The 18,629-nt window shown below is 32.9% G+C and overlaps 1 protein-coding gene across 1 annotated transcript in view; it reads left to right on the forward strand.

Moving 5' to 3' along the window:
* Positions 1–16,163, forward strand: part of LOC129801748 (uncharacterized) — a 136,184-nt gene extending 120,021 nt beyond the window's left edge. Inside the window, exons 4-6 of the mRNA XM_055847050.1 lie at positions 2,503–2,597; positions 2,658–2,811; positions 10,583–16,163. Coding sequence (XP_055703025.1) covers positions 2,503–2,597; positions 2,658–2,811; positions 10,583–10,885 — 552 coding nt within the window. The 3' untranslated portion in view covers positions 10,886–16,163. The remainder of the gene's footprint in view (positions 1–2,502; positions 2,598–2,657; positions 2,812–10,582) is intronic.
* Positions 16,164–18,629: the final 2,466 nt, after the last annotated feature.

Here is an 18,629-nt window from a genome sequence, read left to right on the forward strand (position 1 = left end):
ATGAGCGCGACGTGGAATAAATTACATGAGAAGAGGAGAGAATCTTTTTTTCACATTTGCGAGACAAGAACCGCCAAAGCCCATCTCCGTGGGCGGACAATTGAGATGACAAACATTTAAGATGGGAGAACCTCCTTGGTCATTTGCATGTCTAACATATTTCCAATCCTAAGTGCATCTCTTGGGTCACTTTCTCACACGCCAAAGAGATCAATTTCCGGGCATTGCAAATTGCCTCAGTGATTTAGCTTAAAAATTAGTTTGTATTTATATTCTGGATATTCTGTTTACAAACTCACGCATTTGAAGGGTTATTTTGGCACCTTCTTGGGAATTGCTGATGAGGAGTAGTGCTAATGCAGCACAAGACATTGACGAAGCGTAAAAGTGAGGATTTTTGCCATTGCCAAAGAATAAAAATAGCCATTTTCGCAATTACTTGACACTCAAAATTGGAGTGCGACGGTGGAAATGTGAGCCAAATGTTGAGTTTTTTTTTTTGTAATGAATAAACCTCAGAAAAAGGTCAGCTATATGCAATCACATGCTAATCTTTCCAATGTTTTGGAAATACAAAAAAAAACAGTTTGTAGTACCAAGTGCATTAAATGTTAAATGGGAGCATTCACTAAACAAAGTTAATTGTTCAGTCCAAATTTTTACTCCTAATTGGATATTTGTTGATCTAATATAAAATACAGGTCTAATTCAAAATTCTTTAATATAGAACATCATTGTATACTTTTAGATTTCCTTAGAGTTTTTTTTTAGATGGACAAAGAGAAAAAGAAGTCCACGAGGCCCTACACTCTAGAAATAGGAAAGATATCACACTTCAAAATTAGATTCTGTTCAAAATTACCTCATTGTACCCTTTTTAGGTTTTCTGAACTAGTTAGTGTTTAAAGTTTTTTTTTTTTAGTAACGTTATTCAATTTTGACTTTACCTCACTTACCTGAAAAGTGCATATTCTCAGCAATTATAAAGGCATCAGACTTGGAACATTAATGACACATCTCATTTTAGACACAAACTTTTGAAACTAAAGGCCTCTGCACATTGGGAGTTTTTGACAAAAAATTATGTTTTGCAGAATTTTGATGTTTACACCTAAAACAGTGCTTCCAATGTGTGGAGGCCTTAAATATAATAAATATAATACAACTTCCTTTATGACCTTTACGCACTATAGACATTTATGTCCTTACTTTGGAGAGTTTTTATTGTACAGAAGCGTAGGGAATTTACTTCAACATGGACATAAATGTCTCTAGTGTGTAGAGGCCAAAAGAGAATAAGAACGTCCTTTCAATTCTTGACTCCAAAAATTCCTTGTCGTCCTTAGAGTGTGAGGACTAAGTACACAAGGATTAACCATGAAATAAACTTGTTATCAATTGATGGCATTTTTGGTGGGAAAACAATATATTCAAGCACTGAATCAAGCTGAATGCGATCACGCCAAAGAAAGATGTTAATAATGCAATTTGTAGTCGAGAGAGCTTGTGCGATTGTTTCATGATGGTGCACAAAATGCAAAATATGGAAATTTACCGCGGAGTCCAGGGAGTTTTAGTGTCGAGAGGCTAGAAAAAGTGTCGAAGAGACCCGCAAAAGAAAAAATAGTGCACCAAGAATCTTCCCGGGATTGAACTGAAAAGGTCACGAGAGTGGCGGGGGATAAGAGTGAAAGGTGCAAAAACGGTCAGACCATAAACAATGGTCAGCCTCTGGGGATCGTTTTTTTTTTGGTGTGTGCAGGTGACAGGTGTTAAAAATTGAATTATCTCTCCCTTTTAATATTCACACAGCACAGCCAAAAGTCTCTCACTGACATTTATTGTCTTTCCACGTTTCTGCCAATTCCTTTGGCCCGCAAACACCCGTTGATACCATCCAGATAGGGACGCTCTTTGGCATCCAATTGTCACGCGTGCAAATATTATTCAGCGATGAAAAATAATAAAATAAAAACAGCCGAATTGCACGCTATTCCCTATTAATTGACTTTTAATGACTCCCACACCGTCACGTCGACACATTCCATTGTGATTGGAATGCAGATTTCCCTGGGAATTTTCTCTGCAAACAGAAAATTCTGTAAATGTTTGCGAAGTTGGACATTTTTTTTTAAATTAAATTTATGTACATATTTTTTTGGTATAACCACATTTTTCCAATTACATTTTTTGCAAACTTATCTAGGCTAATTTGCTAAAAGTCGGACACACTAAAAGTCGTATACTATGAAAGGTGGCTTCAACACAAAAATACATACGAAGTTGAGCTTTTGGTTAATCGTCCGCCTTTCAAAACTTCACCATAAAAAATAAATATTGTTTTAATTGTTGGATATTTTATAAGATTTTCAGTGTAAAAAACTAAAAAATTAAATACGAAAAATCTAAAGATTAACTTTAAATTCATTTCTTGGCATCAAAAATATTTCATTTAATTTTTTTATGGATTTTAATTACTAATGTATTATTGTTTCTTTTCAGATGCTCTCGGTACAGTCACCCGGCTGCGCGGGAATGGAGCGGCTCGGCGTTCCTGCCCGCAATTCACTCAATTCTCCGTCAGTCCATGACGAAAGGTGATCCTTATATCATTTACTTTCTAAAGAAGTTTATTAACAATTATCAATATCTTATAGAAACCACATAAGTCGAAGGATGCGAGTCGATGCCATCCAGGCGAGGGATCCGCACCAGCATCAAAATGTGATTCGATGTCCACACCACGTTGCTCTGGGCGGAGACAGCGAATGGGGCGCGGATCGAGATTTGCACATAAGAGCTCCATATCAGGTGAGTTAGAGTTTGTTGATTTTCGTATTTAGGAAAAAATACTTATGAGCATTAGTTAGAGGTTAGGTTTTACTTGGCAAGGATGTTGTTAGTAAATTACTCTTCAAGAAAAAAATAAATATCCAAGGGTTAAGTTTAAATTAATTCAATTAGGCAAAAGTATACATAGAAAAAAAGATATTAAAAGAAAAGGTCTTATTTTGTTTCCCTTGTATTAAGGCGAGAAAACAAATATTTGATGTCTTAAGGCAAAAAAGAAACTATACGCATAGTAATATTCCTCACTTGATCTTAGTTCTTTACTTAGTTAGTTAATCGAAAGACCATCATCTCTATAAATTTACTTGCGAGCTTATTCTTTCGGTCGTTAAAGGGGGAATGAATAGGAACTATGAATACAACTTTGAAAACAATTAAATTAATTGAACGAATATGCTGGGGCTTTCCTTGGAAGATCTTGACATGTTTTAGAATTGTTTTAAAAACGTTGCGGAAATGTTTAGGTTTTCCGTTTAAAACAAGAAGGAGCGTCTTGGCTTAATGAGAGATGGTATGTTGCATGCGTTAATGGTTTTTTTTCATGGCTAAATTTCTGGTTTTAACATGACAATCGCCGGATTGGTTACGGTTGTGAATTTGACCTCAAGATATACATTTCGAGCATTATGTAACTGTTTGTTCTATACGCTGGTATCTCCACAATTTTCCTTTTTTTCTTATTTCTTATACAGTTTTATTAATAAAGAAGATTTTTTTTTTGGAATCTTAAGAACGCGGAATTTTTAAACAAATTTAAAAAAAAAACTTAGTAATGGATATTAGGAACGTGTCGTTTAAGAATTTTGAGATCGATAAACAATTCGGGGCAATCATCTTCCGGAAGGATCCCTAATGAAAGAATAAATAAATTAATAAACTATTAGTAAAGCATTTAAATCCTCATTTAATCAAGGAATCTAATTCATATACAGAAGATCTAATCAAAAATCTTGCCAAATTTTACAAACTAAATATTCTCGAGGGTCAACCTGAGTCTATTTGGTCCCTAGTACGGGTTTCAGACTGGAGGTTTAGCTCATCTAAAATCTTGAGTTTTTTGATAACGATCAATTTTAGTGATTTTTTTTTTAAATAATGGCTTATTTTCTATTCCAAACTAAGTTGAAATTTACGCAAAAATCTTGACTCTCAAGAAATTAGAGAAGAAATCTGAAGTGTGTATAACGATCCTCAGACCTAGGTTTTTTGGCAGTCCCTGAGGATCTGAAAATTCTAAACCAGCAATTCTATTGATTTTTCAAAATGCGTGAGATTAATTACCTTTGATCAAAATTTAGTAGTGATTAGAATACTTAAGTCATATGGCTAAATCTTAGAAATAAAACCAATACAATATGATATTTAGATATGAAATTTAACCCATTTTATAAGTTCTCTAATTTAAAAAGAGCACTTAGTTTTTGCCATAGCATTGTCCCATTCTTAATAAAATTTTCTTCACAAATCTCGTCTGTTAAATGCTATGGCTTCAGGTTTGAAGAAGCCATAAGAGCTCATTTTTCGAACTAAGTCTGCTGAGTCTTTAGTTTGAAGGCAGTTCAAGCTGATTTAGTCTTATCCACCTTTATCATTACTTTTCATTGATCTTCATTTCCTTAACAATCTTGCATCATTTTTTAATACAATTATTATATTTTAAGCTGCGATGCGAATCTTCAGCTCTGAATCAGTTCATTCAGCATCTCACATACATCTATCAGTAGAAGCTTAGAAGCAATTAAAAGAGTCTACCATGAATGACTTAAAGTATTTTCTATAAGTAAAAATTTTCCTAAAATAATTCGTGATTTATTTTAATGGATCTCTGCGTAATGTAGACAGTCTGTGTGTGTATATAGACGATTGTGATTTTTTTCTTAACTTGTGCGATGATAAGAGATCACACAGTTTCAAATGCGTATAGAAAAAGACAAGGAAAAATCGAGGGAAATGCGTCAGAAGAAGTTATAGAGAAGAATACAAAAAACTTAAAAAGAGATAACACGGAAAAATTTACATGACACATCATTGAATTGTGCAATTGAGGGGCCATCATCTCCAAAGAAGACTTTAAAAAATTAAGAGTCTGTATTTTAGGAGAGTATTTTTTGCTGAAAATTGCAAGAGAGGATGATTTCCTCTGGAGGTCTACTTTCATGCAGCTGTCCAGGAGGAGTCGTGAGAAAGCGTCTGAGGCTGAAAAGCAGAAGAAAAAAAATCGATGGCCTTGTTAAAATTTGATTTGCTCCATCGAATCTCACTTCATGAGTCCCTCCCCGTAAACCCTTCTCAGGCCACCTCCTCACACCCCAGACACTCAATCCCAAAACGCGTTCTCTGCAGGAGAACCCAGACCCAGACTCTGTTCTTGGGTGTTTTTTTTTTATTATCCGTTGCCCTCAACTCTTGCATGTCTCGTCTGCTGTCGATAATTCTTGCTGACTTGTTCTTTTGCATCTTTTTTCTCTGGCCCTCTCATTCTGGCTGGCCAAAAAGTCTGCTCACAATTCCTTTGCATCTTCTTCGTCTCACATTATTTTCTTCTGCACATTCGCCAAATCGCTTCCTAGTCTTCTCGCCTCGTGGATTAAATAAATAAAAAAGGAAACCAACGAAACACGACCTGCATCTTAACCCCTCGTGGAGACTGAAGAAAAATTTTCCATTGCATACCAAAAAAAAAAATCCCAAAAAGGTCCGAAATGGCGGGAAAAGTGTGTCAGTAAACGGTAAAAGAGCCACCAAGAAGGCAATTAGTTCAAGGCTCAGCGATTGTCGATTTCTTACAGAGAGCTGCAAGTTGCAGAGCGGTCCCCTCGCTAAGCATTTTGCATTCGTGAATCTGCAGAGATTCATTTCGATCACCGCTCACTGATAAATTAAACATCGTGTGTGACGACAATGCACAGTTCAAGGCGGTACACAGAAGCCATATCCACTGAGGGGCTTGCAACTTGCATTTAGACCCATGTTTAGTATGGAATCATTGTGTTTGGAAAACCGATTACAACGACGACGACGTCTAAAATCCATTTTCAAGAGACAGACAAAAAAAATGCTTTAGATTTTCCAAAAAAAAAGCTTTGTATGCGGGTTCTTTTGATCCTTCTGTTGAATGTTATCAACAAACAAGTCAGATTGACTCACTTTTCATGCAAATCGCAAAAGTCCTTCTCTTACCCACATTTCTCTCTCTTTAATTTTATTGTGTGTCCTTTTACGGGTCACAAACAAATGCTTCAGAGACAATTTTCCAAGATGTTGAATGTGACCTTTCTGAGCCTAAATAGATTGATTCATGCGAAAATTAGGATTTTATGAAGATAATGATATGGTTTTGTGGAGAGCTTTATGAGATGAGTCATCATAAATGCTCCATATCTTATTTAGACTTATGCCCTAGAAACATTTGCGACTTAAGCCGAGAGACGACTAGTTTGTGAACTTGTAAGTGTTACTTTGTATATCACATAAATTAAAGCTTTATACAAATTTCCAAGTAATAAAATAACATCTAAGTCAGAGTCGTGCAAGAACCGTTGAAACCGAATAAATGTCAAATGAAACATGTACACTCAGGTCTTCGTTATCCGGCACTTCGTTATCCGGGTGACAGCTGCCAAACACTAGCGGTTGATGTATTCAAAATTATTTTTACTAAACATGAAGTTTCTGCAGAGTGAATTAAAGTATTATTACCATTGTATCGAAGTTTTTAATACATAATTGTGATAAAAAATGAAACATAAGCACACCATGAAGAAAATTCTCTTGTTCTTTGTCAGACAGAAAATAAATTCACACAGCACAAAATAGAAAAACCGTTGATCATTCAAAAAAACTAAATGTCATTTTGTCCCCCAGTCAGCCGGATAACGAAGAGTCGAGTGAACGTCAATGGTCAAAGCGCTACCAGAACAAACTTATTTTGACGTTTATTCGGTTTCAACGGTTCTTGCACACCTCTGATCTAAGTAATTAAAATAGCATATAAAAATCACCATATTATCGATATTTAAGCATTAAATTTTATAATAAGGACTTGCGTTGCCTAATCGGTAGGATAAAAAATAATAACACCCGAAATTGTGAAGGTTTCCTCTAGTTGACTAAGTGTTCGAGGTTAAAAAACAATCTGAGAAAAAAGTTGCTCATGGACGAAAATGTAGCTAATAAAATTCTGTATTAAACCCACAAAACAGTTTGTTAGGGACAATCCTAGTTTTCGAGATATTTTTATTAGAGTTGCTAAAAAGTTCGATTTTTCCATGTTTTCTGACATATATGAGACTACAGCGCCCCTGGCATCAGTCGTAGGAACTCCATCTGTCCTAAGGATTATCGGGCATAAAGGAGATCAAATGTTCCCATATTAAGAAAAAAATCGGTTCAGCAGAATCAGACATATAGGCACCCAAGTATCAAAAAACGGCAAAAACAGTTTTGCCTAGATTCCAGGCGCAAAAACAAAATGAAATCAAAATCATAAGTATTTTCGTAAATCGTTGACGAAAATTGTTACACAGTGTAATTGATGATAAGCTAACTAATATTTAATAAAAATGTGCAAGTCTTTTAAGATTCACATTATTCGAAGGCAGAGTACTTTCCCCTAATAACATTATATGCATTATATTATTCCTGCGAAAGCTGAATTAATTAGCTTTATTATATGAGATTCTTTACAATCTCATAAGGCTTTTGGTAAGCTGTTTCGTCTTCTTTTAGCCAAGAAATAGTTGATATCTGGAAAAGAACGTAATGTAAAAACTGATAAGTGCTTTAAAAATTTTATTTGCCTTATGTCTTTTTTTGAAATGTAAATGTAACAAAAAGTATTTTTGGTATTTCCTTAAGTTTAAAGCAAAGAGACAATTTAAAAAAAACTATACTCTTGATCTTGAAAAATTCAAAGTCAACGAATTTCAAAGGTTTCAGGAAATCTTGTTCGAGAAAAATAAGAAAAACATAATTTTGAAAATGAAGAAACATGATAATGGGAAAAGGACAAAAAAACGGCTTTAAATATTTTTCTTATGGAAGTTAACTAAGGGCAGAATCATATTGACAATAAAATGCTCACCGTATTTCGTTAATTTACGCATTTTCATTGTAATTCTTACGCAAATTTTCTATTACCGTAAGAGAAATTAATCGTATACAGTTTTTTTTTTCTCACCGTTTATCGTATTTTCGTTTTATTTCTTCAATTTTCTTATATTAATTTCATCTAGTGCTAACGAGTATGAGATAAGGTAATACGGTAATAGAAAATTTGCGTAAGAATTGGAATGAAAATGCGTAAATTAACGAAATACGGTGAGCATTTTACTGTCAATGTGATTCTGCCCTAAGACTGGAAGTTGGTTACTTTTACGCCATTCAACTTTTAGTTTACGCAAACTCTTAAGAAATCCATAAATTTGCTATTTGTGGGATCAAAATAACCGAGAACAGCTCAATTGGTAATGCTGGCCCGACAAAATTACTCTTATTAAGGATGTGTTGATGTACTCGTAGCTCAGGATCAAGAGACTGTTTGTTGAGAGCGTACCATCTAAGGCATATATTAGCACTCTGCCTAAAGTTTTATGCTAATATAAGCTTTCTCAAAGATACACACCCTTCACCTCCCAGAAGAGCTAACCAAGAAGAGGGCTAATGCTAGGGACAATGTACATCGCGCACCCAATCACAGTCTTTGGGAATTCATAATAACGACAGGGGCTTTATCCGTGGAACCAATTATAGTCTTACATAAATCATTCAAAATTATTACTTAGGGAATTTATAATCATCATCATTTTCAACCGCTTATCCCGATTGGGGTCGCGGGCCCAAGACATCAAGGTTAACAGCCCACGCCTGTTGATCTTCCGCCACTTCAGGAAGACGTTCAGGTCCAATCCCAAAAAGCTCCAAGGCAATTTCCTGAATTTGATTCAGCTGCCCTGTCCTAGGTCTGTCCCGCGGTCGAAGTCTCCTTACAATGGCTTACATACCTTTTTTGGGGTGTCTTTCTTCATTCATGCGTTGAACATGATCATACCATCGAAGTTGTGATCTCTCAACCCAAAGACACAACTGCTTTGAACACAGCTTTGAAGACCGATTATTTAGCCGAACGGCTAAGCTCGACCTTTCTCTCACCACGCTTCCGCCAAGCTCCTTCATAACTGCAGAAGCTTGACCGATACGCAGTGAAAGTTCAGTGTGAAACCTACCATCACTCGTAAATAGCACCCCGAGACTTAGGGAATTAATATAGGGTAAATGTCCTAATTCAAAACCATTTCCAGACGCTTTAACTTTGACAGAAAATTCAACACATTAAGTTCATATTTTTTTCTGAAGAGAATTACATAAATTTGCTCCTTGATTCTTATAGAATGTTACTGTTTAGTGACAATTTTTTAGATATAATTTGAAAACTTCTTAAATACAAGAAAAATACGCGAGCGTAAAATGCTTCTATTGGAAACAAATTAATCCAAATGGAGACAAGGGAAAGTTTCTAATTGGAGACAAACAGCGTAAGTGAAACCGCGACGAAAGGTTTCCAAAATCTTGTTGAGTGCAGAATTTGTACTTATTCCTGGTCTTTTCCCTTTCTCATCTGAAACAATAAGAAAATCCCTCCGAAAAAATCATATTTACAAGGTTTCCTACTGAAGCATTTGCAGACACTTCAGAAAAAACCTTTTTGTTCACAAAATAGGTAATTATTTCATTTGAAAACTTCACGTACCATTAACAATAAAGATTAGCACTTAATTTAACTAAAATTAACCAGAAATATGACATAAATGTTAAACAAAACGAATAAACAACAGTCACGTTATTGTGTTTTTCATTGGAAAACATGGTCGATCGATGAAAAATTCGATGGTGAAAAGGTATACTTTTAATTTATCTGAGAAATTAACAAATTGAAATTTGGGAATATGAATGGATTTTCGCTTTATTTGGGGCAAAATTAATTAAATAATGAAACTGTGGTATATAATATATATAAATATAGTAATTTAGTACTGTATTTATCACGAAAACAGTGATGTTTCCATTTGGTGTAGCGAAAAATTTCCATTTGGAGCAGGTTTTGAATTACCTTAATTTACCCTACCTATAATTGAATTTTGGCTCAAAATTGATTATCGATTCATACCTGGTTCATAGTGATAAATTTTGAAGGATCAAAAAAGGGGATTTCTGTATCTGTGTTTAATTACTCTCTCTTTCTGGGTTATCACACTTGCACATTGAAATTTTAATATGATTCACATTAATTGTCGCTGGTGAGAGTCCAAATGTATAATTTGTGTGTTTGAATCATTTTATATTCAAAATTTGATCTATTTGTTGATAAAAAGGTAGACTTGGCCCGCAAAATTTAATATAAATTGATTTATAACATTAATGCGAAAAATTAATGCGATTTTCTCTTTAATTTTTTAATGTGAAAAATATTTATGCTTTAGATAAATTTAAACTTATTTTTGCAGGCCAAGTCCACTTCTTTATCAATAAATAGAAAAACTCCAAATATTAAGTGGCTCAAAGACACCAATAACATATTTGGACGCTCACAAGCGACAATTAATGTGAATCACATTAAAATTTTAATGTGCAAGTGTGATAACGCCGTTTCTGTTTGTATAGTTTGTGCAATAAAATGTAAAGTGTTTCTATTGCAAGCCAAATTTATTTTGTTCTTTTAATATTTCTTTTTCAGACGGAGATCACGAGGACATATATCCGACCTCCACCCAATAAGACCGCTCTAGACGTTCCAGATACCTCCTATCCGGCTGCGTTTTCACAGCGCTCCGGTTCGTCCGGCTCGAGCACAAAGCCCAGCAAATCCAGGACTTTCAAGTTCTTCTGGCGTGGCAATGATTCGCCATCTCGTGCCGCGTCAATTGCGCCCGCCGCTCCTTCGCCTAGCCTGCCGCCGCCCGCCTCCCACTGTCATACGGGGAGTCGGCCGGCGATCGATACGGCGCCCAATATCATGGAAAACGGCCAACACATTTGACCCCCCTGGAGCTGAACCCTAGGGGCTGTCGCGACTCACGCAGCCGGCTCACGCACCTGCTGAGCCGGCAGCAGTTGAGTGGAAGTAATGTCTCTTAAAAAAAAAACAGCAACAAATCGTAAATTAATTTTGATAGGAAAATTTTACCTTGTTACTCTAACGAAATTTTAGTGTGTGAAAACATGTTGGAGAAGGCATGTTGTGAACTCACTCTGCTGGTGACTAATCAAATTTGATAAGAAATAGGGCAAATTGAATCACACGATAATGGCTGGGAATGTGTAATCCGTTTTAAAAGAAGAAAAACAGAATGCAAAAAACAAACACTAGAGCAAAAAGGAAAAATAAAAAAAAAACAAATTGTAAATGAATTTTCTAATGAAAAGCGATAAAAAATTCATCAATGGAGGTGAAGTGTGACACTTTCTCGACCAGCGATTGTGATAAAGTGCGAGATGTGACCAAAAAAAAAATGAAGATAAAATACGTGGACAGACTATGTGAATAAAATAAATACAGTGCGTGTGTGATCCTCTCGAGAGGTAATCATCTCTAGAATCTCCCAGAAAGACCAGAAAATGACAAAATTCTCAATGGATTTCCCAAAGAATGGACTCTCAGTTTACTTGGAGTGATGTCCAAGTTTTGAGGACCACGCCGCAGTGAGGAGCAAAGCCTAGCGCTAATATCAAGCGTTAGGTAAAGGGCGAGACAATTTAGAAAGACAACAAAAGCATCAATCGAGAGGACAAAAACAAAACAAAAAATCAGATCACGAAAAAAGGAGAGGAAAGCAGATTAGAAAGTATTTTTTACGTAAGCAAAAATAAAACAAAAAAATCATTAAATTAAAATAATTTACAAGTTGATGTTACTGTTGTTGTTATTGTGGCAAAAAAAAACAAAAAAAAAATAATACACTTGAAAATTTGAAGCTAGAATTCTTAATTAAGTGAATCGATGATGATGAAAAAAAAAACTCCTAATCCATTGGCTATAGAGTGAAAACAAAATAATAAACCTGAAAAGGTAAATTGTATAAACAAATGCAGAGGTCTTTCTTATATTAAAAAAAAAATTATTTTAAAAAAAAATTGACAAATTGAGGTTTTAAAAGAGAAAACAAGAAAATTTGAACAAAATTTGTGTGTTTCGGATGCTTGCACTGTGTACAAAGAATGATCAAAAATGAGAAAAGAAAAATAATTGAATTATAACTTTCAAAAAAATAAAAAAATAAAGTCAAGATGGGTAAATAAAAGATGGGAATCACGCCGACAACACACTAACATATAAATTATTCAAAGAGTAAAGACTGAATTACCAATTTAATATTAAATAAAAAATTATAATTAAATGAGAAAAAAGAATTAAGAATATTAGAAAAAATGAGAAAAAAAAACAATTGTAATATTCGAGAGTAATCCATTACTTCTTTATTTTCTTTTTAAATTAATATAATAATTATAAAAAAATCACTTGTTATAACCTCCTTATTTAATTTTTTTTAAATTTAAAAGGAAAGAAATATATATTCAGTCGCTCTAAATGTGCAAGAAGGCAGGAAAAAAAACGAAATAAGAATTTAAAAAAAAATGTTGAGTCACTATAAATTCCTTTTTGTAGAAAAAAAAGTATTTTCCTTCGTTTAGAAATGACAAATGATATTCTAAAAAAAAACACAATGTTTAAAAACAAAATGTGAATTAGAAATTTATCTCTGTGGCAAAGAATTGTGTCACCGAATGCTGGTCATTTGGCGTTTTTTTTTTTGTGAAAGAATTAAGAAGAAAACATTCTAATTGAGTCAAAAACAATATGAATGTAAAACAAGATGTAAAAAATTAGAATTCGAATTTTTTTTTGTTCTCTGTCGTTGAATGTGACGTAATTTAATTTCATGAGGAGACTTTTTTCAACTGTACAGCAACCCCTCAAAAGTTCACCCCAAAAAGTTCATTTTCAACAAACACTTCATTTACTTTCCTTGCCCAAAAACATCTGTTAATTGAATTATTGTGTTGGGGATTCGTAAATAACACACTGAGGAGCAAAAGTGTTCAAATCCAACAGGATACTGTGGATTATTAAGAATAAAGTTAAACCCATAGAGTTGTAGTCTAATACTTAACATTAAAATCTTTGGCTTTTTTCTGAGAATCGATTGCGTAAAGGCTTCTATACATTGGGAAGTATTTTCGTCAAAAATTGTATTTTTGACTGAATTTTGACTTTTACATGTACAGGAGTGCGGACGGTTTTCTTCAAAAGTACACTTTTACTGAGAGAAATCCGAAAAAATTAAAATAACATTCCGGAAATGTTTATTTTACCCTGCATTATTGATCCGAAATCGGTGTAAACATTATACTTTTTAGGTGTATTATGGGTTAAAGTTACCCTTTTTCATGTTAATTTTACCCTTAAAAATGTGTAAAATTAACATTAAAAATTGTTGATATATTTTTACACCTAAAAAGTGTTAAAGTTATGAGGAAAAAAAGTTAATCGCACCCCCTTTTTTTTCTCAGTGTTGACGAAAATTGCTCCCAATGTGTACACTGAGAAAAAAGAGGGTGCGATTATCTTTTTTTCCTCATAACTTTAACACTTTTTAGGTGCAAAAATATATCAACATTTTTTAATGTTAATTTTACACATTTTTAAGGGTAAAATTAACATGAAAAAAGGTAACTGTAACCCCTAATACACCTGAAAAAGGTAATATTTACACCGATTTTGGATCAATACTGCAGGGTAAAATTAACATTTCCGGAATGTCATTTTAACTTCTTCGAATTTCTCTCAGTGTAGACGCCTAAGCAAATTCGAATCTTTTTGCTCATCACTGTGGTGGAAGTCGAACAGCCACGAAATCCAATAATAATTTCCAATCAAAACTAATTTAGGGGTAGTGAGGTAGCTTTGAAATAGGGCAGACAAGCTTAAAATGAACGTTTTTATTTCATATTTTCAAAGATAGTTGCGTCTTATCATAATGTAATGATCATAACAACACAATTTCTAAATAAACAGGGTTAGCCTAATTAGTACGTTTATTTCAACCAAAATTTTTTTCTAAATGAAAAAAAAAATGGAAACAAGTGTCAAAATGTTTCTGCTGACAAAAAAAGAAATTAAACGAAAATGTTTTTGTAGATACGGAAATGTTACTAAAGAAAACGGAAATATTTCAGGAGGATGCGTTCTTGAAATATGCCTCAAACCAACACTAAGGTTTTTTTTTGCATTGATGTGTGTAATTTTCTTTAAAAAAAAACCAAGAGTTTTTACGCCAAAAGTTAAATATGTCATGAATCACAATAAGCAAGAAATTTTATTTGGAATATACCGCAATTAATTTATTAATAAATACTGCCCTTCATTATTAAACTCCTCAAAATTGCCCCACTTCCCCTAAACTTTATTTTATGTTTTTTTTTCACCAATCAGAAATAAATTTCTCTAAGAAAGGACGTAACTTGAAGAATCGAAAAAAATATAGCCCAACTGTGTCATTTAAAAAAAAAAATGTTCAATAGAAATTGCTCTTTAAACAGAACAAGAAGATAAAATACAAAAAAAAAATATATTTCTCATAAAAAAAGAAGAAAGGAAAGTAAGAAGACAACTGCTCAAAAACTGTCATTTTTTGAATTTTTTTAAACACAAACTTGTACCGAAAAAATTCGAAAAGTCAAAGTTTTAATCCGCTTTTTGATGTTTCAACCAATAATTAAAGAATGAAGAAATAACCATAGAAATTATTCAAATTAATTAAGATGATGAAAAAGTCAAAAACAAAAACATTGAAATATTGAATAGCACAATTACCATACAATATTAATGAAAGAAAGAAAAAACCAACACGAAAATGTATAGAAAACAAACATTGAACAACTTATTCGTTTATCACCCAAATACTGCTGAACAATTTCATTTTCAATAAAAAAAAAACATGTCGAAAATCTTTTGGACGTTCAAAAAAATTAACTGTATATACTCGAGCCAATTTAAAAAAAAAAATAATATATAAAAATGAGGAAGGACACAAAATTGATGGAACTTTCAGATAGAAAAAAAAATTCCATTCACAAAATTGAATTTTGAACTAGTCCTAAATTAGATGAAAAGAAAAATAATAAAACGTGGGAAAGAAGAAAATGAAGAAGATGACAAAACATCGGAAAATAAGTGAGAAAGTCTTAAAAAATGAAAGAGAGAAAAAATATATTAGAAATTAGACAAATATTATTTTTTGAATAAAAAATTATATTTTGAAATTGTATATAGTGTAATATAAAATCATTAAATTAAATTAATTATGATGACAAGATGAGAATACGAATGGAGTATAAGAAAATTTTAAAGAAAAAAAAAATTACTCATGCATTTAAAAAATGTTTCGTACTGAAAACAATTTTTTTTTAATGTTTTATTCAAACTCCATACCCGGACTTTAATTTATAATTTTTCTCTCCCCTTGAAACTAAAGAAAAAAAAACAGAAACCCCAATTAAAAAACACACACAAATATTATATATAAAGCTTTCTTCTGGAGAACACATAATAAAGCCCGTCTAAATGACTCTGAGATAGAAAAAAAAGAAAAGCTTGAAAGATAAAGTGAAAAGATGAAGTAACACTGAAAAGACAGTCAAGTTCGCAAGAGAAAATGGATAAAACGATAAAAGTAATAAATATTGAGGAGGAAACGAAACTTTTTTTTTTTTAGGTATTTAAATGTATTCATAGAAGATGAATGGAAAGAAAAATAAAACACACGATGCAAAAATAAATAAATCTGAATAGGAGAATCAATATACATTTTAGAGAGAGGAAGAGAGAGAGAGAGAAATCAATCATTATTCATAATTTAGAGATGCAAGAAAAGAATTTTTGCAGAAAAAAAGAAAGATAATAAAAAAAAGCCTTCTGAGTTTGTGAGATGAGATGCAAAAAAAGTAACACAAGTTTATATTTATGTAATTATTTAATTTAACACAACAAAGCAAGAAAAACACACGAAGAGGGAGAAAGTTTGCAGGAGATATTTCAAAACCCATAAGCAGAAAAAACGCAAAAAAAAAATAAATAAAAAAATGATAAGTAAGCAAATCACTGAAAGAATGACTCTGTATCCTAAATAGAAGATTTTTTTTCGAAAGGATAAAAAGAACACACAACAAAATATGATGAACTTATTACTATTACTCAATTATTATTTTATAAAAATAAAAGAATAATGATAATAATAAAAGAAATTTAACATTCCCCATGTATTTTGTTTCATTGAAAACGAGGAAATGCTAATTATTATCGAGGAATTAATGAAATAGCCTGAGATGGAGACGCCGGGTATAGTGGTAGTGGAGGCGCCTGGTGATTTGCCTCTAGTCTGCAGAAGAAATTTCAAATTAATGCTATCCTTCGCTGGTGTGGAATAAATCTACGAAACAAACTAAAAAAATTATCTCGTCGAGCTTAACTTGAAAGACAAATAGGGTGGTGATGGCATTACTTGTAGCCTGTCTTTACTCATGGCCTGATCACAATTTTTGTCAGAAAATGATTCCAAAAACCAAAACATGTGATGTGTTATAATAAGACATCAAGTATTTTTGATTTTGGGCTTTTTCGAAATCCTTTTGTTACATTGTAATTTCTTGCAAGGAGGCTATAAGTAAAAGCCTAGGCCACAAGCAATGCCACCAACCTAGAGTCCATCAGACGAAACTGGAGAATTTTGATCTAATTGGATTACGTCAAAAATTTTGACTACATATAGAATTAGTGAAAGCTTCAGAGGATCAGAGAAATTCAAAAACTTGATTTAGTTACCGTCGTTGCGGGTGACTTTGCACTCGGGGGGTGACTTTGCACTCTGCTGTCTGTAACGGCGTTATCACACTTGCACATTAAAATTTTAATGTGATTCACATTAATTGTCGCTTGTGAGCGTCCAAATATGTTATTTGTGTCTTTGAGTCACTTAATATTTGGGGTTTTTCTATTTATTGATAAAGAAGTGGGCTAAGCCTGCAAAATTAAGTTTACATTTACCTAAAGCCTAAATATTTTTCACATTAAAAAATTAAAGAGAAAATCGCATTAATTTTTCGCATTAATGCTATAAATCAATTTATATCAAATTTTGCGGGCCAAGTCTACCTTTTTATCAACAAATAGATCAAATTTTGAATATAAAATGATTCAAACACACAAATTACACATTTGGACTCTCAGCAGCGACAATTAATGTGAATCATATTAAAATTTTAATGTCCAAGTGTGATAACACAGTAAGACTTTCACAAATTCTAGCACTTATTGATGGTCTTCGCCGATCCGGTCTACCTTGTCAAAGTATATGGGGATATGTTATGCACCAAGTAAGGTACAATGATCCCCAAAAGGATTCTTGTAGTTTCAGTAATAGTCAATGAAATGCCAATATAGGTATTTTGTCAAAAAACGGCTCCGTGAAAAAGTTATCTGAAGGTGCAATTCCAAAATCGATTTCAGAGTAGTAAATTGTCCAAATCCAATCTAAATTTATCTGGCTAGAATAATCCACTTCGATTTTGTGGATTATTTCTATTAAAATATTTTTTCTCTCTATTATCTTCCTAAGAACGCATGATTTATGTTATAAAATTGCATATAATGGTCTTTCTAAAGCTTTATTATAGAAGTATTTGGTTAAAAATTATCCAATTTTGTGGGAATTTAATATAAACTAACCGAGATCTACAAGATGGTATGGTCGCCATCTTGATTTGACGTTTCTGTCAGCCATTTTGAATAACAGTCAAAACAAAAATCTCATCCGATTGAGCTGAAATTTTAGTATGTTCTAGCTGATGTCAAGGCCTTTTCAGAACATATATAAAATCCGACCTAGGTCAAGTGATTGTCTGGATATAGGGGCTCCAAGTTCAAAATTTTGACATTTTCATTAATACAGAACTACAGGGAGCTTCTTTTATCAAAATCATCACAAAAAAGACAGCGCTATTGTTAGGCGATGAGATCTAACAAACAAACAGAAAGAAAAGTAATGCTTTTGTTTATAACAGTGCATTATTTGAGAATCTTAAAAACTGTTTTCGCAAAGATGAAAAATAAAAAAATAATTAAATGCGTTTTTCGTTTATTTTTTTTCAATTATGTTAGAGTAAATAAATATATAAAATAAAAGTCTCAACCATTTTTAATAGTTACTGAGGCGTTTCGTTTAGGTTTCAAATATTGAATATAAAAAAATAAAGACCTCCAAAATATGAGTATTACAAAATTTAAAACTTTGAGCCTGTGTATCTAGGAAAATGCTTGACGTAGACTGGAACATAGATACGTTTTGAAAAGGTCTTGACGTCAGCTACAACATACTAAAATTTCAACCCAATCGGACTAGTTTTAGGGTTTGACAGTTATTCAAAATGGCGGACAGAAACGTCAAATCAAGATGGCGACCACGTCATCTTGTAGATCTCGTGCATCTTACCCTTAGAACTGAAGATCTTCATTGTCGTTTATTATCAGAAATTGTTGATTTTTTAGTATTTATTAAAAAGTGCAAAGTCACCCGCACCTTATCCCCAGTGCAAGCTTTTTTTCTTGATTTTTTTAAACGTAGTAAAATTTTATAAAATTAATGTTAGTGGCACAAAATCCATTCACTAATAACTGAATACAAATAATTTTACCCATTCACCCCCCTCCCTTCACTTTAACTATCCAC

Source organism: Phlebotomus papatasi, chromosome 2 (genome assembly GCF_024763615.1).
Source record: "Phlebotomus papatasi isolate M1 chromosome 2, Ppap_2.1, whole genome shotgun sequence".
Classification (NCBI taxonomy): Eukaryota; Metazoa; Arthropoda; class Insecta; order Diptera; family Psychodidae; genus Phlebotomus; species Phlebotomus papatasi.